Source organism: Beta vulgaris, chromosome 3 (assembly GCF_026745355.1).
Source record: "Beta vulgaris subsp. vulgaris cultivar EL10 chromosome 3, EL10.2, whole genome shotgun sequence".
In the NCBI taxonomy this organism is placed as follows: Eukaryota; Viridiplantae; Streptophyta; class Magnoliopsida; order Caryophyllales; family Amaranthaceae; genus Beta; species Beta vulgaris.
In genome coordinates, this window is record NC_079204.1 from 23,169,202 (window position 1) to 23,193,144 (window position 23,943).

General features: G+C 35.6%; 1 protein-coding gene and 1 long non-coding RNA gene across 2 annotated transcripts in view; one reads left to right on the forward strand and one right to left on the reverse strand.

Annotated features, from left to right (window-relative positions):
• Positions 1 to 23,943, reverse strand: part of LOC125496013 (uncharacterized) — a 31,887-nt gene that overhangs the window by 2,078 nt on the left and 5,866 nt on the right. The window contains exon 2 of the long non-coding RNA XR_007272623.2: positions 42 to 100. This is a non-coding gene — a long non-coding RNA (uncharacterized LOC125496013). The remainder of the gene's footprint in view (positions 1 to 41; positions 101 to 23,943) is intronic.
• On the forward strand, positions 918 to 15,763 carry LOC104907976 (ribonucleoside-diphosphate reductase small chain A). The gene is made up of 9 exons (XM_010697004.4): positions 918 to 1,281; positions 3,735 to 3,895; positions 4,452 to 4,500; positions 4,581 to 4,707; positions 13,634 to 13,699; positions 13,788 to 13,904; positions 14,124 to 14,286; positions 14,436 to 14,506; positions 15,237 to 15,763. The coding sequence occupies exons 1-9, from the start codon at positions 1,119 to 1,121 to the stop codon at positions 15,349 to 15,351; spliced, it is 1,032 nt and encodes a 343-aa protein (XP_010695306.1). The 5' UTR covers positions 918 to 1,118; the 3' UTR covers positions 15,352 to 15,763.

The following is a 23,943-nucleotide window of genomic DNA, read 5'->3' on the forward strand; positions in this document are numbered from 1 at the left end:
AAAAGAAAGGAATTTAAGCATAAAAGTAGTTACATGTATACCTTGGGGAGGAGAAAGGTTTGGAATCTTCCTTGCTGAAATTTTCCATGCAATTTTTGTCCTTGACGAAATAAAGAGAAATTAATGAGAAAGCTTGAAGAAGGAAGTAAATTGAATCTTCTATTCCACTTGCGGAGAATATAATGTCTTAAACAAGGTTCTTTCTCTTATATAATAAGTTAAGCAAGAGAAAGTACTTTTTGGATGCCAAAAATACCACCACTTCTTTTACTCCTCTTAGATTCTTGTGTCAATTTCATTAGTTTATTTAATTAACGAGAAGTTAATAGAGTTAGGATTTGAGTGAACAAACTGCAACTTTTACAACTAAGGTGAGTAATTCGCAACTTTTAGCAAAGTTTAGTACCTATTTGTATGGGTAACTCTGGTTATCCCATGTCCCATGCAAATTAGTTGGTGAACATATCCTTATGGTGGGTAAGGTGCGCACGATGAGTATCAAACACTAGGTTATGAACATAAAGACCAATACCAATTAACATATACTAACAATTTTACATATATTCATTTGACTTGTTATTCATGTACATTTGGCTTGTTAGCCATGTACATGTGTGCACCTTTCTCATTATATGAATGTATGCATCATTTACGGATTGCATATCTCATACTACAACTTAAATGGATCAATTAATAATTTATCTTAGGTTTCCAAGTCCACCCTACAAAAATGCGGTTAAAAACAGAGGCTTTGGCCTATACCTTCAAAACCTTTTATAGGCCCAATATCTTTCGCGAGAACCTCACGAGACGGTTACATTACACTTAACATAAAATGATCAATTACCACCCCTAAAAAAACGACGTCATTTCAACCTTTGTCGTGTGCAGCAGAACATCGAAGATCTTGCCTTGTGTTGAAGAATAGGTCCCCACATGAAAATTTTCTCGTGAATATGAAGAAGAAACCCAAACACCCACAAAAAGTTAACCAAAAAAAAAAAAAAAAAAGTGCTGACAGAATCAAGTCTTTCTCTTTCTGCCCTGCCAAAACCCTCTGTTATTTAGTTCTTCAAGCAGGGTTTTTGTAGGGTTTTATCTCTTTTGGGATTTCTGAAATGGGTTCTTTGGAAAATGGAGAGGAGAGAGAAAACAAAGAAGAATTTGGGGATGAAGGTGACCCCATTTTAATGGAAAATTCTCAGAGGTTTTGTATGTTCCCTATTCGTTATAATCAACTCTGGGAGATGTACAAAAAGGCAGAGGCTAGTTTTTGGACTGGTTTATTTTTAATTCTATGTTATAATATGGCATTAATTTGAATTTGGATTATATTTGAATTTTGTCTGGAAAAATATTGTAGAAATTTGGTGGATAATGTATAATTTTGGTTAAATTATTTGTTATAAATAATAATGATGCATAAAAATTTCGAATTTGGCTGACTATTTTGCCACCTTGTAATTATTTTTCTAGGTTTTTGTACAAGATACTATAATTTGTGTGGGTTTTCGTGCAAATTGTGGTGGTAATGTTTTTTTGTTTGTTGATGATTCGGTCAAATATTCGGGGAACTTTTATGCTTGCTGTTCTTACATCAACAAAAGTGCGAATTCTTAGGTTCTTCAAAAACCAATTCTTTTTTGCACTTGAGCACACTGGAAAATGTCCAAATAGAAAATGCGCAAAAAATATGAGGCCTTGAAATCAAAGTTATGTGAGACAGACTTACTATACTTATTGTAAGGGGTTTATAAGTTGTCTCCATCCAAGTCTTATAATAAATGCTAGTTGCAACTATGCCTTGTATAAGAACTTGTGCTCTTACATTTGCATACGACTAGGACTGTGCTATTGATGAGGCATATTAGTCTGCAATTCTTTCTTGCTTGCATGAAAACTACGGAAAGGGCTGTCTAAATTGTTTTCTTAAGGACATACGACGGCTATTTGTTGAGGGTGCGTTTGGTCAACAATCATAGAGGTAGGAGGGGATGGAAGGATCAATTTAAGGGGATGTTTGGCTCATATAATGGTATGGGTTTGAAATCAGGAATGAAACCAAGGTGGTATGAGTTTGGAACTTGATACTTAATAATTTATGTTTGGTTTCATTTAGGAATGAAAAATCTTCTTTTATTTTATACCTAGAGGTAAGGTATGAGCCAATGAGCCATACCCACCTCCCCCCATGGGTTTCTAAACCCCATACCTTATGGGTTTGAGGTTTAAAATTTAGAAATAAGTTAAACAAACACTAGGTATGGGTTTTGTTCATTCCAAACCCATACCTCATACCTAAAACTAGTGAGCCAAACACTCCCTGAAGGGTTTGATTCATCAGAAGAGGAAGGAAAATGGGTTTGTTCATATCCCCTTCCCTAATACCTTCCTATTGCCTATTCGATATTCTAATTAGGAATAGTGTATCCTTCAATCCCATGCCCTCCCATTACCTTCAAATACTTACATCTAAATACACTGTTAAGCTATTGCAGCCATTTGTTAAAATATGCAGATGAATAGTGAAGTTGGATGTTTATTCTATTTAGATAAGTTAGCTGTTGGGTTTGCCTCTGCCTTTTATTTGAGTTAGGCTTTAGTTTTTGTAATATAGGAAGTCTGAATGGAGATTATAAGTTATATACTTAAAGTATAAGAAGGAAGATTATGTTTCTAATTTTTGGGACCATTTTGTAGTTTGAATAATTTATGTACTAAACATACACATATCCTTAGTTTCATAATTTTGTCTTGATGCTGCAAAAGAACTTTGTGCAAAACGATGCATTAAACTCAATAATATATATAATGATGCACTAAGAAGGTACTTCCATCTACCATTGTTTGGAGATGTTTGCAATTGATAAGGCTCTATACTTACTGGGGGAGGTAGATGTTTCATTAAGACTGTTCTTTCCTTCCTGAAGTCCCGATTTGATTGTCCTAGTACTAGTTAGATAGAATATTACATAACTTATTTGAGTGGATCACAGTTCATCCCATATAGTAATGACCCCCCTAATCAGTGCTTCATTTCTTGAAGCTTCTTCAGCTGTCTGCCTATTTCTTGGAAAAGCAGATTCTGTGTAGATTATAGAAGATGGTCTATTCGTTTATCAAGTTTGTTGGTTCAAATATTTTTTCTCTGCTTTAGCTTGGTAATTGCCAAAAAAAATTACGCATGGTTTTCTCATATATCTATGCTCTTATGATGTCAGATATTCATTGGCACTGTTCAATAACACTTCTAATTCTGTAATCTTAGACAAGTATGGCCAAGTATGCAATTGTGCAACATAGTCTTTCAAGTATTTGGGTTTTTTTTGGTGTTAGGTGTTTCTCTTTTACCTTAAAAATTTTTTTAGGGAAATTAAGTTGAACAGTATTAAGTTTATTTTGAAGTTGAGCTATTAAAGCATGTGAACATTTTGGATATATCAGTCGCTATTCTGTTTGATTCATCGAGATAAACAAAGCTTACCCAGTTAGGAATACGTGGACCACCAATTAATCCGCTAGAAATATATATGTAAACTGGCCTGATTAAAATTGGTGTCAGTAATAAAAATAATTCATGTAATGATGAAATTTAAATGAGGTCAAATAGGGAAAGGAACGAAGCCTTATTGTAGATATTTGTACCTTTCTTTTCTTCTCTTGTCATACTTTGTTTTTTTATTTCCTTTTGTGTGAAGTTATGAATCATACTTATGCTTTTTTGCTTATTACAGCTGAGGAGGTTGATCTTTCCAATGATGTGCAGCAGTGGGATGCTCTATCAGATTCAGAAAAACATTTCGTAACTCATGTGCTGGCCTTTTTTGCTGCATCCGATGGGATTGTTCTGGAGAATCTTGCTGCAAGATTTTTGAATGATGTCAAAGTTGCAGAGGTGACATTATTAAATCAAATTAGTCAGCCAGATCCCATGTTAGGGAAACTTGGGTGTCAATTTATGTTCAGTTGAATGTAATGTTAGCATTATGTTACTCGAACTCGGGTACTTATGTCGTACACGGGTATGTGTCCAAATGTCCATGATTTTGGCCCAAAATGAATTATCTAAGTGTGCATAACCGTGTTGGAGTGTCGAGGATCAAACATGGATACTTGAGGTAAACTGAAGAGTTTGAGCTAGTAACATAGGTTATTGCCATAATTTTTTGTTAAGTTAGTTGTGATGTTACTGCCATGTTTTTAATGCTATTGCTTTCATGTATAGGTAGATACTATCCATTAAATTCCCACCTGTTTGCCTAAAAAGTTTAAGACTCCTTTGAAGTTTCTCTATGTGAGACAAGTATCAAGGACAAAGAAAAAGAAAAAAGGGGGTTTATTTGGGCTCTATGTATTATCCTCTTGTTATGTTGTGATTTTCTCTCTATGCTTTATTGATATAATATGATGCTTGCATATTTTTTACTGCCATTTTCTTTTTACTCATCAAGGCTCGCGCTTTCTATGGATTTCAAATAGCAATGGAGAACATACATTCTGGTAAGGTTTTAGATTCGTTGCAGTGTTTATATGCATGTTTCATATTGCTAATAGTTGTTTTCACTTTTGCCTATTCACAGAGATGTACAGCTTGTTGTTGGAGACATATATTAGGGACTCAAAAGAGAAGACCCACTTGTTCAATGCCATTGAGACAATCCCATGTATAATAAAGAAGGCCAACTGGGCTTTAAAATGGATTATGAGGTAGCATTTGATCTTGGTCTTGGATATTGCTACTCACTTTTCGAATTTGTGAAGTAAAAGACTCTTCATAAGTCCATCTGTTAGGTTTATAGGTGATATTAGCATCAAATTATACTTCCTCCATTCTTATGCTGAGTGAATTGACACTATCCATCAACTAATTTAGAATCATTTTTTTTTGCTATTATATAAAGAAAAACATAGTCAAGTGGGATCTTGTTAGATTTGTCTCGATGTATACTTTTAATTATTCATTTTTATTATTTTTACTTGTGTGTAATTAAAGATATGAGATGAACTTGCTTCACCTACAGTTACCAAAAGTCCAACAGAGAAGAAATACGAAAGGAAAATAGATGGAGTTTGTATTTCAGCAAAAGAAAGATACAGAATTACTGAGTATTCGAGAGACTCAGCTCCTCTCCACTAAGGATAACTTTCTACAAAATAATTCCACACCTTTTCTCTCTCTTCTCTCCCCTTTTATTCTCATCATCCACTACTGCTCCTGTAACAACTCAGTAACAAAATGATTGTTTCCTAACAGAATTGTTCCCTAACCAATTCAGCATCTTTCCCACTCACTTGTTACTTGGCTCTCCTTTCTTTTTGCGCCTTGAATACGTCAGCATGACAGGTGGCCTTTCTTGATTCATCACAATACCCCGCCGCCAAAAACTCACCTTGTCCTTAAGGTGGAAAGATGGAAAACGCTCGGTCAGCAAGGTGGCATCCTCCCAGGTGGCCTCAAATGGAGGCAAAGGCTTCCACTTTACCAACACCTCAATGTGAGAGACATTGCCTTCCTGTACAGATTTAATGTCAAGGACTTCTTCCGGTTCAGCCACTAATGCCAAGTCTGCATTCAACTGAGGTGGAACGTGCGCACCCACAGGCGCATCACCAATAGCCTTCATGAGCTGTGAGATGTGGAAGACCAGGTGAACCTTACTAGTTTCTGGCAACTGTAACTTATATGCAACAGTGTAACACCCCAGTTTTTGGGAATATAATTAATATTTATTCTACTGAAAATAAATTATTTCTTTTAATTATTTCATATTTAATATTTTTATGTAGGAATTATTTAAAAAAAATATACAAATGTTTATGAATTTAGTGGGTTAAGTTTAGTGAAGAGTTTAAGTATTATAAAGAAAGGTTATATATCTATATAGTTATTTGGAAAAAGGAAAGGAGTAGTATTCATGTTAAAAAAAAAGAAAGGAGGAAAATAAAAGAATATGAAAAGAAAAGAAAAGAAAACAAGCAAAACTTACGTTTAACATTACTCACATCTTCATCCTCTCCATCAAACTCTCACAATCTTCATCTCAACACTACCACCTTCAACATTTCTATCTTTCCGGCGCCTCAACTACAACACAATAATCTATATCTAGCGGCAAGCGGCATGTGAGGAATATGTTCAACAAAAAAAAGTCGGATTTCGGTGCGTTTGAGGTTTAGGGTGCGTTTTAAGGGTCGATTTCACAAGTTTTCTTCACCATTAATCTTCCATAGTAGTGGGTAAGTTAAGTTCTTAATTTAATTTTAGTTTTCTCAAAGTTTATGAAGTTAGGGTTTTTATAATTGAAATTGAATTGGGGGTTTTTGATTGTGAATATTGGGTGTAGTTTGATTTAGTGAGATTGTTTCATGATATTAATGAGTTTATGAACAAGACTTGAAGTTCGTAGAAATCACAGGTCAGTTTCGTATTTCATGTTTTTCAACAGTTTCCGGGAGTTTTTCGCAAAAATACTATTTCACAAAAGTTGTTTATATCGATATTCTACTCAAGTTAGGCTCAAGAAACGCTTGATTCGGAGTTTGAATGAGGAAGTTATGCCCATTTTAATTTTCTGTTGAAATTAATAAATCTAGTTTCGAGTGTTTTAAGTTTGAATGTTTTTCCTAATGGATTTTAAGTATCTAAATATATATTATGAAGTTTAGGTGTTGTTTTATATAAACTAAGAGAGATTTTAGTATTGTTAGTATGAGTTAGTTATGTTATTTGAAGTGAGGCTCATAATTTATAAAACTAGAGTTAAGCAAAGCTCATTAACTAGTTAAGCCAAGTCTATTATACTTAATGAGTACATATATGTTTATATTGTAGATTCCGGTTTCATTGAGGAGCCGTATTGACTGCTTGACATAGTTGATTTGCTGTATTTTAAAAGGTAAGATTTCTTATTAAAACTTTTGTAGTTAGAGAATAGTTTTGAAGAGGTATGTATCTCATTTTGTTGGAAGTGGTTTAAAAAGGAGGATGTTCCTCCATTATTAGAAAGTTTTGTTGGTAAGGGAGGATGTTCCTCCAAAGATAAAGATGTTGGTTTTCGAACCACAAATCGAAAGGTAAAGGAAAGTTTATAGAAAGAGTATATTAAATAGTTTTGTGTTTTTAAAATTGTGGGGATTGCCTGTGTGGCATCTCAAAGAATGGAACTTTGTCGGGTTTGGCTCGATCTTATAGAATAGTTTGTGGGGGTACGTTGATCAGTACCTCGGACTCTGATCTTCTGCTACGGTTTGGCCGTTTGTAGGGTGTGCACACTAGGGATCTTTGTCTTAGTTTTATCCGGAGGGCCTAGCTAGCCCAATGGAAATAAAAGTTGTTCCATTCTCTAGATTTATAACTTTGAGACTTTTAATATATGTTGTGAAAGAAAAAGGAAAGAAAGAATTTGGTTTCAAAAGGAAAAGGAAAGAAAAGATTTGGTTTCAAAAAGAAAAAGAAAGAATGTATACGTTTTGGAAAGAAATACAAAGAAAGGAAAACGGGTTTTATAAACTTGTATTTAGTATTATGTTTTGAAAGTAAATGATTTGTAGGATATGTTTGTTATATCCTACCTGCATATATGATTGGCTTCTTAGTATGAAATCTTGCTCAGCCAGTTTGGCTGATATTACATGCCTGATATATGCAGGTACATGAAGATTTGCATGTGGGGTGTGGGCTGAGAGCAACGTTCCACTAGCTTAGTTGAAATATAGTAGTTTTATTTCCGCTGCACTATATATATACCATCATTTTGGAACTTAAAGTTGTAAATATTAATTTACTTAAACCTTTACACGTTTGGATTGTAATAGTTTAATTTAGTTGTTGCTTTAACATTAATTCAGTTAGGTAGTTATCCTTAACGGTTGTTCCTGTAATAACCGTGGAATAACACTTTTGGATTTCGGGTACTTATGCATGGATGTATTGATTTTTGAGCTGGATAAGGATTTTGGAGAACTTGGTTTGCTGGATTATTCAGACAGGTTTATAATTTGGACGCGAGCCCTAAATTGAATTTTAGGCAGTCCATATTTCAGACGGAGCTCTGCCGAATTTTCTGTAGATTTTTGATATTATTTAATTTAATTAGCAACTCGAAATTGTTATAAACAGCCCCAATGCGGGCGATGATGGGAAATGGGCGATAAAACCTCGGAGCCAGCTTCTCAAAGGGGCGCTTAGCCAACGAACGTTGGCGATATGGTTGTAACTTCAAGTACACCATCTCCCCCACTGCAAATTCCACATCTCTGCGCTTAGAATCTGTTGCAAGTTTCATCTTGTGCTGTGCTCTCAGTAGATACAGTTGCAAATCATCCAAAATGGCGTCACGGTCCAACAACATTTCTTCAAGTGAATCAACAGGGGTGTGGCCCTTACCCAAACGTAACAATGGTGGTGGGTCTCGTCCATACAAGACTTTAAAGGGAGTCATTTTGGTGGACATGTTGGGGGGAAGTATTGTAGGAAAATTCTGCCCACAGAAGCCATTTAGCCCAAAGTCTCGGATGTCCAACAGCAAAACATCGCAAGTACGTCTCAATTCCCTTATTCACGATTTCCGTTTGGCCATCCGTTTGTGGATGATAAGCTATACTGCGTTTGAGAGTTGTGCCCTGCAGTTTGAACAACTCCCGCCAAAAATTGCTCAAGAAAATTATGTCCCGATCAGAGACAATTGAAACCGGAAACCCATGTAAACGCACAATTTCTCTAACAAATGCTTCTGCTACTGTCAAGGCGGTAAATGGGTGACGTAGACCAACAAAGTGACCATACTTGGACAGTCGGTCCACTACCACCAGAATAGAATCTACCCCTTTAGATAAAGGTAAGCCTTCGATGAAATCCATCGATATATCTTTCCAAACCAAGGATGGTAATGGGAGTGGCTGTAAAAGTCCAGCTGGTGACTGTTGAGAAAACTTGTTCTGTTGGCAGACAACACAATGTTTCACATAGTCAGCCACATCCTTGCGCATCCCAATCCAGTACCACTCGGCTGCCATCCTCAAGTACGTTTTCAAATCACCTTGATGTCCTCCCACCGGGGAATCATGGTACCCCCTTAACAAAATGGGAATGAATGCCGATGTGCGGGGAATTACGTAGCGGCCCTTGTACAGAAGCTTATCATCAACAACTGAAAAAGCCCATTGAGGAGTAGTACCTGAAAGCACATCTGCCTTAATTTTCTGCAGCAGCCCATCTTTAGCAATTTCCTTCTCCAAATCTCCCCAATCAATTCCCTGCGAAGTAATTAAGGCCCCCAATTCCATTTCACCCACCTCCTTTCTTGATAATGCATCGGCCACCCTGTTAGAAGCGCCAGGCTTGAATTGTATTTCGAAATCAAACCCGATTAGTTTACTCACCCATTTCTGAAAATCAGCACCCAGTTCAAATTGTTGAGTAATGAAGCGTAAACTCTGTTGATATGTTCGGATTTTGAAATGTCGACCCAACAAATAGTGCTTCCACCGTTGCACGGCTAAGCATATAGCCATGAGTTCCTTTTCATAGATGGACTTGTGCTGTGAACGAGGGCCGAGTAACCGACTGAAGAAGGCAATGGGACGTCCCCCTTGTATTAGGACAGCCCCCACCCCAAACCCAGAGGCGTCCGTCTCCACAACAAATGGCTGAGTAAAATCTGGCATTGCCAGAACTGGAGGGCTGGTCATGGCCATCTTCAAGCGCCCAAACGCCTCTGTAGCTCGTTCAGACCATGAAAAACAATCCTTCTTCAGTTGCTTTGTGAGGGGTTGGGCTATTTGTGCATAATTGGCTATGAATTTTCGCTAATACCCAGTGAGTCCAAGGAATCCCCGAAGTTCTCTGATCGTCTTTGGCTCCCCCCACTCTAACATAGCCCGAATTTTCTCCATGTCAACCGCTACCCCTTGGTTGGAAATAACATGCCCCAAGTAAGCTACTTGGGACTTCCCGAACTCACACTTCTTGAAATTAACCACTAACTGTTGCTGAGACAGAACTTCTAACACCAACCTAAGATGCATCACATGTTCATCCTTGGTTAACTGTAAACAAGGATGTCGTCAAAGAACACTAAAACGAACCTCCTCAAAAATGGGCGAAAAATGTCATTCATTAACGATTGAAACGTTGCTGGAGCGTTGGTCAAACAAAACGGCATGACCAAAAACTCATAGTGTCCTTCGTGGGTTCGGAAGGCTGTTTTGTGTGTATCTTCTGGCCTAACCCGGATTTGGTGGTACCCCGCCTTCAAATCCAACTTAGAAAAGCAAGTAGACCCATGTAACTCATCCAAAAGTTCATCACTCACCGGTATTGGATACTTGTCCGGAACCGTCTCCTTATTTAATGCACGGTAGTCAACGCAAAACCGCCACGAGCCATCTTTTTTCTTCACCAATAGTACTGGGCTCGAAAAGGGACTAGTGGATGGTATAATGATGTGGGCAGCCAACATCCCCTGTATCAAACACTCAATTTCAGTTTTTTGAAAGTACGGGTATCTATAGGGTCGTACGCTGACCGGGTTGCTCCCTTCTTGCAAAATTATGGCATGTTCATGCCCCCGTTGTGGTGGCAGCCCTGCTGGTGGTGCGAACACAGCCCCAAACTCAGTCAATAAGTCACTTAAAAAACCAGGTACCTCGCCTCTAACGCCCTCATTTTCCTCCTTCGTTGATCCTTCCACTTGGTTGAACTCCAACCATAATCCACCTCCTTCTTTACGTATGGTACGAAACATGGCCTGTAATGAAACTTTGGAGCGAGCCAAGGGGGGATCTCCCACTAATGTGACTGACACGCCGTCTAACTCGAACTGCATCATTTGTGTTTTCCAATTTGTCAGTACTGTACCCAGCTTCTCAAGCCATTGGATCCCGAGTATAATATCCGAGTTACCCAACTCTAGAGGTAAGAAATCCTCTGTCACTACAAGTCCTCCGTCTAGTTCTAACTTCACCTTCCTGCAAACCCCCTTACCACGAATCGCTTCTCCATTCCCGAGAGAAACGCCAAACCCACCAGATCCCCAAATTTCAATGCCCAATTTTTCAACAGTAAGTAGGGAAATAAAGTTATGTGTTGCGCCAGGGTCGATCATGACCACCACATCCTTTTCCCCAATTTTTTCGGTCAATTTCATAGTACGAGGACTTGATAATCCAATAACGGAATTTGAAGATACCTCAGTTGGCATTTCACCGGTGGGCGAAGTGGGGGATTCCTGGCGTCGAACTCGGTGTTTGCATCTTCATCATCGTCGACCAGAACGACGTTCATTTCCTTTCCCCGGCACCGATGACCCAGGGACCATTTGTCGTCACACCGATAGCAAAGCCCTTTTGCTTTCTTCTCCAGCCCAAGTCTTCGGCCCAGTGATGCTACTGTGGTTTCCAACTGAGGGTGAATAACTGGGGCTAGGACTCTTATAAGAAGAGTAAGGCCCAAACTTCTGTTGGCTGCCCCCCCTTTCTTGGACCCGACTATCCGGTTTTTTTCCTCGATCCGGCCCGCCATCTCCATGGCTTGCTCCAAGTTAAGTGGGTTTAGTAAACGTAACTCAGCTTTCACCTCCTCTTTTAACCCATTCACAAATTGACCTAATAGCAACGTTTCTGGAATTCTGTCCAGGGGAGCTGCCATTTCAATAAATTTCCTTCTGTACTCTGCCACCCCGCCGTCTGTGACGTCGCCAACCACTGTTCATACAACGAACCTCCAAGTTCCGGTCGAAATTGGCGAAGTAGGAAGGATTTTAAGTCGTCCCACAACCTAATGGGTCGTCACTTATTCTCCCACTGCCACCATCGGAGTGCGTCGCCCTCCATCGCCACCACAACAGCCTTCAACCTCTCTTCCTCAGACAATCGATAAAACGAGAAATATCGCTCCACCCGAAGAATCCACCCATCAGGGTCAGTTCCATAAAAAACGGGCATGTCAAGTTTTCTGTACTTCCAGTTTACCCCACCGGGGCCATTTCCCTGGTACATCCCACCGCCGGCGTTGCCACCATCACTTCCTTCCAAGCCTCCAAAACCGCCACTCCACCGCCCAAGTCCATTACCCTCGGTTGCGTGAAGTCCTCCACCACGATTCCCACTATTTTCTGGCGGTCCCTCCGGCGTAACTCGTGACACTTGCAGCATCGAGATCGCCGACTTGATTTCTTCCTGGAATTTATGCTGGTCGACCTTCAGTTGGTTGACCAACAACTCTTGATTTTCTCTGTCTCGATTCAACCTCCCTTCTAACCTCACACCCAAAGCTTCCATGTCCTCTCCTACCTTCTTCGCGACCCCCGATTGTCCCTCTTGGATCTGCTCTGTCATGGTCTCGCGCAAGGAAAAGATCGCTGCCGCAATCGCCTTCTCCACTGCTCGATCCACGCGCTCCGATATGGTTTTGTCCACACCGGCGAGTTTCTCTTCCACTATCTCAATGCGCTGGTTAGCCTTTGGAGGTGCCATGATCGACTGCTCTAATACCACTTGAGATGAACTTGCTTCACCTAGAGTTATCAAAAGTCCAACAGAGAAGAAATACGAAAGGAAAGTAGATGGAGTTTGTATTTCAGCGAAAGAAAGATACAGGATTACTGAGTATTCGAGAGACTCAGCTCCTCTCCACTAAGGATAACTTTCTACAAAATAATTCCAAACCTTTTCTCTCTCTTCTCTCCCCTTTTATTCTCATCAACCACTACTGCTCCTGTAACAACTCAGTAACAAAATGATTGTTTCCTAACAGAATTGTTCCCTAACCAATTCAGCATCTTTCCCACTCACTTGTTACTTGGCTCTCCTTTCTTTTTGCGCCTTGAATACGTCAGCATGACAGGTGGCCTTTCTTGATTCATCACAAGATATTAATGATCAGAAAACGCATTGAGTTACATGAAAAAGTGAATGTAATACTCATTTAGGAACACGGGAAGTATTTTTTCTAGAAATTGCGGTAGACGAGACTTTTAAATGAGCAATGCAACCTATGAATTTCATGCTGTATCAGCTATTCATTATTCTTCAGGAAGTGTGCTCCTTGTATTTGGTTGTTGGTGTAAGCTCCTTGCTTAGCGTGTTTTTTTTTTGGCAAAAGATCCAAGCTGGTTAATTACAATTTCCACTCACCATGTCATCTGGAGTTCAATCTTGCGGTGGATTAAGCTAGTGTGTAAGCTGCATATAGAAAAGGGCATTGCCTAGAGAGTATTTATATAATTATATATGTATCTGATACTCCAAATTATCTCGTACACTTTGTTTGGATAAGAGGAATTGGAGAGGGGAGGGAGAAGGTAAGGGAGGGGAAGTAATTCCCTTGTTTGGATAAGAGATTGGGGAAAGGAAGTAGAGGGAGAGGGAGGGATCCATTTTCCCTCCCTCTTTAATTAATGAACACCATCCCTCCAAAATCGGAGAAATCTAGAGGAAAGTTGTACCTCTACCTTTCACCTCCCTTTTCCTCCTCTTTTCCTCCCTTTCCTTTCCATTCTATGTTGCTATCCAAACAAAGTGTTAGTGATCTCATGGCCATTGAAGCTCAAACTACGATTTTTTCTTGCTTTCTTGTACTATGAAATAATAGTAAATCTGTATGGAATCTTCTCCATGTGTGCCTGTTGTACAGTTCAAATTCTTTTGCAGAAAGACTTGTTGCATTTGCTTGTGTTGAAGGGATCTTTTTCTCCGGAAGGTGATTTTTCTGCTTGACTTAATGTTGTTCATTTTTTCATTGTGAAATTCAGACTAAGGGTCATAGTTTGTTGTGTCATATTCCTCAGCTTTTGTGCCATATTTTGGCTTAAAAAGAGAGGGTTGATGCCTGGTTTGACATATTCAAACGAGCTTATCTCGAGGGATGAAGGCCTCCACTGTGACTTTGCCTGTCTTCTCTACAGGTTTCTCTTCTCCATCTTGCATATCTAATCTATTGTTGCTGAGCTTCTTAACCTTTTTATTTTCTTATGCAGTTTATGTTTCCTTTTTGAAATTTTATTTGTTGCTCTGTTTAATGGTTCTGTATAGTACAAGTTTGATAGTTCAAATTCCAAGCACCTACAACTGGTTCTTTTTGTTTTTCCCTATTGTCTTGTGCTTAGTAAAATTACAAATTGCAGTTTGTTGCGTAAAAAGCTGCTGCCAGAAACAGTTGAAAAGATTGTGCATGAAGCTGTTGAAATTGAGATAGAGTTTGTATGTGAAGCACTCTCATGCAATTTGATTGGCATGAATGTTGTGCTAATGGAGCAATGCATAAAATTTGTTGCAGATCGACTTCTGGTACAGTTGATATCATATTAACTTGGTTTCCGAGTTCCCTCTTTTATTTATCCCCCACCCCCCTCTCCCTCCCACACCGGGGGCAGTTGCCCTTTTCACATATAGATGAAGATGCTGATTATTGATATTGCTTAACTTTCTCCTTTCAGGTTGCTTTGGGAAACCAAAAGAGATACAATGCAGAAAACCCTTTCGATTGGATGGAGTTCATATCACTGACGTGAGTATACTGAGTTGTTATAATGAATTTGTTGTTGCAATTTAGAATTAGAGCTTGATAAAGCATGACAATATAACCAGAGCATGACAAATAGTCAAAGCATGTCATTTTTAGAGCTGACAACATGAGTTTCAAGGAGCTATAAGTTCTCTTTTCCAGAGATTGATCTCTTTTAGTAGATGAACTCTTGCTTGAATGATTCATTTAATTATGACTATAGACAAAACTGGTCTCTATCTATCTGTGTCCTTAAGGATAGAAAACGGGTCTGGCCTAGTTGTGTCAGGTTCACATACACACTGGTTGATTTACCTCGACTTCGATCCAACCTGTTTATTAAACGGTCAATAACCCTCACCTGACTCGTGTATCAAAAGGCCAACAACTCTCAACTCTTCGCCAACCCATTCTTGAATGGATCATATGTTCCATTTTATATCCTATCCTATCCTGTTTCACTTCTGGTTTTGACGCATCGGTAACTCAAATCAGATCATTTATTTTATTAGTGAATGCGGATGATGTGGCAGAATAAGAGATAATGGGACAAGGTGCTGATAAAGTGATGATTGTGGCCTTATGGGGCAATCATATAACCACAACTCTATTTAAAGACCTGGACAAGCACAAGTTATGGTCATGGAATATAGTTTTTTCAATCTGTGGTACCCTTATTCTGTGGACCTATTTTATGTTATAACTTAGAATCTTTATTTGGCAAAATTTGCAGGGGCAAAGCTAACTTCTTTGAGAGAAGAGTGGGTGAGTATCAGAAGGCTTCTGTCATGTCTAATCTAAAGGATGGTAACAAGAACTATGTCTTCAAGCTAGATGAAGATTTTTAGGAGCATTTCAGTTGTCAACAATTGTGTTTATTTTGGGAAGAGGATCCGATTTTAGAGGGTATTATTCTTCTTGTTTGTACTCCCTCTTTTTCTTTAATTGCTACATTTGCCTTATATGGTTGTGTAGCAATTAAATAAAATTAGAGGGAGTAGTAGTAAGTAATAGAACACCATATATTTGTTGCTAGTGGAGTGAAACCAAGCTGTCTACTATTTATTCGGATGTGTAAACCTTTTGGATATTTGATAGATGTACATACCAGTGCAGCAGTACTTTGGTTTGAGCAGTTGAGCTTAGCTTGGAATATTGCGGATAAGGCAAAAAAATTGTATATGTTGTTTTTAGGGTTTAATTTGATAAAAAAACTAATATGTGGTGCACACTAACTTAGTGTACACCTTATCCATCTCACGTGAGTTTTAATGATTACAACTTTCTGTTTTTGTTGCATTCAGTCTTCCGTTCTTTTCTCTTTCCTGATAACTTCTCTCTCCTCTGACAACTTCACTCTCCTGATAGTGTATTTTTAAAATAATAGTGTATTTTAAAATCATAGTATTTTGCTGAGTTTTTTGGCATGATAGTGTTGCATGTTATGGTGTATATTGACATGATATAGTGTATTTTGAAATTATATAGTGTATTTTGACATGATAATGTTTTGCTGTGTTTTTTGACATGATAGTGTTGCATGATATAGTGTGTTTTGACATAATATAGTGTATTTTGAAATGTTATAGTGTAGTTTATTTGTGTATTACACAAAATTATCATAATCGATCGTTATAGTGTTTGACATGATAGTGTATTTTGACATGATATCATATATTTTAAAATGATATAGTGTATGTGTAATAGCCTATTTTAAGTGTGCTTAATTAAATATTAATTATATTTATTAAGTTAATTGTGTGTCGTATTTCTTATTTTATTTATGTTGGAATATGATTTTTTTATTTGTCGCGTTTGTAATATATTTATATATTCGATTTTGAGAAGTTATCATTTTTGTTATTTAATTAATATTTTGGTTTTCAATTATATAAAATTTATCTAAATAGTATTTATTCAAAATATGAAACTGAATTGTTACGTTTTATTAAGTTGGGTCAGTTTTCATTTCATTTAGCTCCCTTTGTCGGTTTGGGAGATAAGACCAAAAACCCACCCCAAGTTCTTTCTCTCTCCCCGTGTCTCTCAAACCTCAAAACTCCATAACTGAAAACCCCAACCCCAGCGAAACCCCAGCGAAACCTGACCTCCTCTCTCTCGTTCGCTGTCGCTGCTCGCCGGAGTTTTCTAGTCTCGCCGGCGTCCTAAGCTCACCGGAGCCGCGCTGTTCTACGACGGCGTACTTCTCTCGCTTCTTCTTTGTTGTTCGTGGGTTGTCTAGCGAGCAATTCGTTGCGGCGTGTTATTTCATCGACAAACGACGACAGGAATCCTGCCGTTGGCGTTGCGCTGCTGTTATTCAGCCTCGCCGGAGCTCCGATGATGTTCACTGAAGCTTCGAAAAACTCCTTCAACCCCTCTGTTTCTCGGTTCTTCTCTGTTTTTCGCTGCTCCTAGTACAGCAGAGGTACTAACCTCTTTTTACCTTTCTTTTAAATGGGTTTGTTCTAATTGAAGTTTATAATTTCCTTACTATGTTGATTATGTGAATAGTTATGTTGAACTAATGTTGTTAATTTAAATTAAAAACCCAAAGGGTATTGTGGATAGTTGTTATTGTGGTAGATTGGCAGTGGTGTTGTTGTGGTGTTACTGTTGATGTGTTGTATTGTTATTGTTGTTGTTGGCTGTTGCTGATGATTATTTTTGTTAGTTGTTATTGTTCTACACCTCTGTTGTAGATGCTCCTCTTGGTTGTGATGAACTCAAATTGGAGTAGCACCTTCACTCTACTAATAAACATAGTTGATGTGTTGTTGTTTGTGGTAAAGAATTATGATTAGAAGTTCTTAAGTTAGTTCAATAAAACTTACTAGTTTCATTTGATTAATGGGAAGTCTTACTCTAGTTATATTGATAATAAGTTATACCATTAGATTAATGTTCTTAATCAGAAATTGTCATTTAGATTATTGAAATGGTGTATACTAAGAAAGTGAATTGGACTAATTCTTGAAATGAGTTTTATTGAGTGATGGTTATTGTTATTCGTTAACATAATTGCGGTGAAATGATGGGATTGGGTTATGGAGTTGAAACGTGATGATTTACTTATAACTAGAATGATTTTCTTATCAATTATGACACTAAGAAGGCGAGTAATCATATGAAAGTCTATAGTAATGTGCATTCATGAGTAATTAGTTTCGAAGAGGGTAGATAATACGACTAGAGACTTCATATGAACCTATATGGAAGAATAATGTCAGTATAGTGTTTAAGTGTACCAATTTAGTTAGTAATCTCACAAGAAGTCGAAGAAATGTAACCAATTACTATTGTTTATTTGAAGATTATTGGAGTTAGTTTACCTTGTTATGGATTAGATTCCTGAGGATGTGTTCAATAAATGATTTTAGTTTAATGAATAAAGATGGAATAATATGGTAAAGTTGTATTGTTTAATTGGTTCTCATAGAGCCAAGTCAATACTTGAGATTAGTATAAGTTTATGAATTACATCAATGTAGCCTCGGTTATATGGTGGCATAATCTAATTGGAACAGGATAGGTTCGTTTTAGATGATTATGAATGTGGTGTTTAACCATGATTAATGATCTGTAATTGGAGTACCAATTAGTTAAGAATACAATTGATTAATGGTTATCATCTAGAAGGATAATTGGAAGTGGACATACGAGATAACATGGCCCATAATTGATTAGGTCTAATCGACCTTTGTTTCATGAATCTCGGTTGTGGAATCTACGCTAACTCTCCTTAGTTAATTCTAAGAGAGAGACCTATGGTAATTGTTGTTGATGCTTGATAACGGTTGTTATCATTGTTGAGTTAAATCTCGATTAATAATCATGAAGTATAAAGGGGGTATAAACTATTTACATACAAGAGTGTGAGTTAGTGCGTTAGTGGTTCAGTAACTTTCCTTAGTTAATCCTAAGAGAGAGACATAGGTATGGTAAGTGTTGCCAACACTTAATAACTAATACTATTATCAAGATGAATATAGATTGATAAGTATGAAAAGAGAAGTAGTATGAACTATCTATATGCAAAAGTATGTGATGTGTGGAATCGGGTTAGTAACTCTCACTAGTTAATTCTAGCTGAGAGACCTATTGTCACTATGGTTGGGCATTTTACAGAATCATATGGTTACTTGTGTGGTAAGTATGTTTTGTAATTGTAATTGAGTTGAATCAAAATGCATAACTATATTGGTCTCGAAATACTTAAAGCGACTATAACTCTCTAAGAAGAAGCCTTGCTTGTTGTTCAATGATTGTCAAGGATTACTATAACTATGGAATAGTTCTAAGAATGGCGATTGAGTTATGAACGATAATCAAAAGGAATCTGATAGGGGAAAGTAGCCTCGTCTGAGTCGACGGATGAGGTGACATGAATAGTGCCCCATGGACTGTGAACCTTGGGGGCCCCACAGGGAAACCTGCCCATTGCTCTGTGGGGCGATAATCGGGCGATCTATCAGGTAATGTGAAACCTGTGGATGGCTGATTAAATCAGCGGAAAAATGTACTCCGGACTAGTCGCGGTTATTGGCCAAAAGTAAAGTGAATGGTTGGGTGACGACCCCCACTGTCGGAGTGTAAGCTTTGTCTCCTCCGCCGCGTTCTCTTTCCCCCTGGTTAAAAGGAATGTTATTTCAAAGTATGAAAGTTATATCGATAGTAGATTCCCGATAAGGAATCGTATCGTGGTAAGTTGTTTCGATATCTGATTTCCGATAAGGAATCATATCAGGTAAGTAATGAATGTTTATTCAGTATATGAATATGAATATCGATATTGGGTTCCTGATAAGGAGGCATATTATGGTAAGTGATACTACCGTTAGATTCCCGATAAGGAATCATATCTCGTTATTGGATTCCCGATAAGGAATCGTTATGATGAAAGTTGTTACGTCATTTATTGCCTGATAAGGGTTTATGTACGACAGTATAAGGGAATGATTGATAGAGTATGAAAACATAAGTTTGGATTTCTAATAAGAAATCAATTAAAGGAAGTAAAGTATATTACTTATATCAAAGTTAGTAAACCCATATTCCTTATAAGGGATCGTGATATGTTGAAAGGTTGACTAATTAGTTTCTATATGAGATATGTATCTGTTACAAGATTGTTTGAAGTCACGTTGTTGGGTTTGCTGTTATTTTGATCGACGATGTAGTATAAAAGGAACAATTAGATAAAGATGTATAAGTATGTTGTCAACATAAGTTGATGTGATGCATGTTATGACAATGTGATTATGTTGACTGCTGAGACGTTTTAAGTAAAAGCCACCAAAGCATGTGTTACTCTGATTTATGGGTTAGTACTCAGCTTTGTTGATGTGTGTACGTTGTTTTGTCATTTCTGTGGCCTGTCACTTGGTGGGTGGCAGTATCTTATATGTTTCAGGTTGAAGCCGTGAGTTATTTTTTTTGTAAGCTGAAGCGGATACGAGATGGTGCAGTATTATATTTGTTATTGAAGTGAGGACGCTCCACTTGTAATAGTTAAATTGTTTATTTTCTATAATGTATTTTCTTCATTCAAGAGTTGTTAGTGCTCCTGATTCTCTGTTGGTTGTTGCTTCGCGAAAGCGTTGAGGTTGTTGAGCTTTGGGATTTGGAATTATTTTATTGAAAATTTGTAACAGGTTCATATTATTTCTCGCTTTAGAGTTGTCCTATTTTCAAAGGAAATTCTGCCGGATTTTCTGTAGAAATTTATGGGAATAGAGTCTGAGAATCAGAGCGTAGTTGCAATAGTTAATTAATTTAAATAGAGTTGGGAATTGAGTTCCATACTCTCCGATGTAGTTCGGTGAGTGTGATGGTAATAGTTCGGGTTATCTCGACCAGAGTTTCTTTCGCTGTGCTTAATCCTCTGTAAGCTGGTCGGGAGAATTCGGGCTGTTACAGTATGTTTGTTCTGAACAACTGTTTTTTGTTAAAATTTTAGGGCGAAAGAATCTTATTGGAGAGAGAGAAAATCGTGCAGATTTTGAGAAGCGGGAGTGACTAGTTTGTAGTGGGGAACGTGTCTAGGCGTGGTCTACACCATTTTTGACGTAAACCGGGTCCACATAAGATGGATTGTTAATTTGAATAGTTAAAATCTTTGCAACTAATAAAATCTTAAACATTTAACAACGGGTTACAAAGAGATGGAGCCCCCCCTCCCTATTGTGTATATTTATTTCCTTCAACAAAGAGAATATTTTACAAGTGATTAGGGGGAGTTATTAGAGATTGAAAATGTGTCGTACCTGATTATTGTTTTTATAACAAATAAATTAATATATTATACTCCTATTCTTATTTGTTCTTACTATTTAGAATATCTTTTAGAGAGAAAAAAAAATGAAAAGAACAACGGATAGAGTAATTAGGATGTTTGGACAATACATTATATCATTTGTGAGCCATGGAGCATTTTCTCTCTTCTAATGTGTATTACTTCATACTAACTTAAAAATTACTCCCACTGTTTTTTTTATCTTTCTCACTTTCCTTTGCACATTTTTCAATGCATATCTTTGAACTTAAATATATTTTATTATGTATTAGTAAAAATTATAACGATTGAATATTAATAGTATAGTGATTGAGGCGAATCAAACAAGATCTCACATGACTATATTTTTTTCTTATAAATTGAAAGAAATTGAGAAAATTCTCTCTAAGCATGAATAGTATCAAGATTCTTAGTGAGAACGATTAAAAAAAAAAAAAAACAGAGGGAGTACATTGACTAATCCACCAATCTACTATAACATGATTGCATCGAAAAGTATATTATTGGCCTTTAATGCTACATTAGTGTTTCGCATATAATGATGAATGTAATATGAAGTATGAATAAAATGCTATGGAAATTATTCTCTTCTTTTTATGATATGAACTAGTTATTAGGTCCGGGCTATGCCCCGGGTAAGAAAACATTTCATTTATTAATATAATACTTTCTGATAATAATACTAAATGCAACTTAATCTAGCGGTTAAAACTTTAGTATATGTACTTGAGGTCTCGGGATCAAACCTTATAATATGATATTTTTAAATTTTTTTATTGTACATGGATTACATGCATGAACTAAAACTTTCTAGGGAGAGCGCCACGTGGCACAACTTCTTGTTCTCGCACGCCTTTTAATATATTTGTATAGATTATTCTCTTCTTTTTACTATACTTCCACACCGATTTAGCAACACATGGAAATTGATTATAATAAATAATTGTCTTTACTAGCCAAATGTAGGAAAATAACAATTTAAAAAGTCAAATTTCACAAGTGAAAAATCTAAGAACAAACAATAATGACTAACACACTCAAGTATTAATGTGAAAGAATGTAAGTTGAAATCCCTTCCAGAGAACTTACTCAGATCAAAGGGCCTCTAGTATTATAATAGCACCACCACTAAGTTACACAAACTGCTAATAAAACTTGTTCAAGTAATTTGATAAATGTCTTTATTTTTTAAGAATCTAGTTATTTTGTTCCTTTTAATATTATCAAAAGTTTAATAATAATTTTGAGGTATTTTTCAAGTTACAATGTTACCATAAATGAATTTCCTTTACTTTCTACTTTTTGTTTTTCACTATAATTGACTTATAAATTCAAATGTAAAAAATAAAAAAATAAACTTATAAATACAAATATACAACAAGATCAAACTTAAAAGTTAAAAGGATGGGGTTATGGGGCTTATGAAGTTATGTTATGGGTCTTTAAAAACATAAAGCCATAAAGGCCAAGCCTTTTTTATTTTTTAACCTGTCGGCTGCCTTCCTCCTTGACTCCCTAGTCCCTCCCTTAGTCCCTACTCAGTACTCTGTGCTACCTAGTCTAGTAGTAGTCCCTCCCCCTCTCTCCCTTTTAGACTCTTACTGATTCAAGAAGGCGACGAGCCGACGACCCTTACCAATCCAAGAAGGCGAAGAGCCGACGACCCTTACTGACTCAAGAAGGCGACGAGCCGACGAAAGAAACGAATGGTGGTGCTGCACGAAAGAAACGGGCGAGGGGCGACGCTAAGAGAGGTGGAGAGGGTAATGTTTTCGGCGACAAGTCGACAACAATTTTACGAAAACTTTCTTGACGTTCTACAAGACTCGAATAATACGTCACAAATTGATTATAGTAATCTACTCCTTCCGTCTCATAATATACTGTTGATTCTGTTTTTATACGGAAATTAAGGTAAAGTGGAATGTTATTTTATTTGAATAAAAAGATTCATTTTTATAGAGAAACACTTACATTTTTTTTTCTTTTTAACAAAAAATAAAAAATGAATACTAATGTTGCATGGTTTATAAACCACGTTCTTTTGAACTTATTTTGGCTGAAATTGAAGTAAATTAACTGAAAATAAATTAAATTAACTGAACTGAAATTAAATTAAATTAACTAAAATAAAATGAAAATTATTATTATTATTATTATTAGCATCATCATTATTATTATTATTATTATTGTTATTGTTATTATTATTATTATTATTTATTATTATTTTTTACTTATTATTTATTATTTATTATTTATTATTTATTATTTATTATTTATTATTTATTATTTATTATTTATTATTTATTATTATTATTTATTATTTATTATTTATTATTTATTATTTATTATTTATTATTTATTATTTATTATTTATTATTTATTTTTTATTATTTATTATTTATTATTTATTATTTATTATTTATTATTTATTATTATATTTATTATTATTTATATTTATTATTTATTATTTATTATTTATTATTTATTATTTATTATTTATTATTTATTATTATTTTTATTATTATTATTTTATTATATTTTTATTATTATTTATTATTATTATTTATTATATTTATTATTATTATTTATTATTTATTATTTATTATTTATTATTTATTATTTATTATTTATTATTTATTATTATTATTTATTATTTATTATTTATTATTTATTATTTATTATTATATTATTATATTATTATTATTTATATTATTATTTATTATTTATTATATATTTATTATTTATTATTTATATTTATTATTTATTAATTATTATTTATTAATTATTATTTATTATTATTATTTATTATTTATTATTTATGATTATTATTATTATTATTATTTATATATTATTATTTATTATTATTATTTATATTTATTATTTATTATTTATTATTTATTATTTATTATTTATTATTATTTATTATTTATTATTTATTATTTATTATTTATTATTTATTATTTATTATTTATTATTTATTATTTATTATTTATTACTTATTACTTATAACTTATTACTTATTACTTATTACTTATTACTTATTACTTATTATTTATTATTTTTCATTGATTATTTATCATTTATTATTTATTATTCATTATTTATTATTTATAATTTATAATTTATTATTATTAGGAAAAAT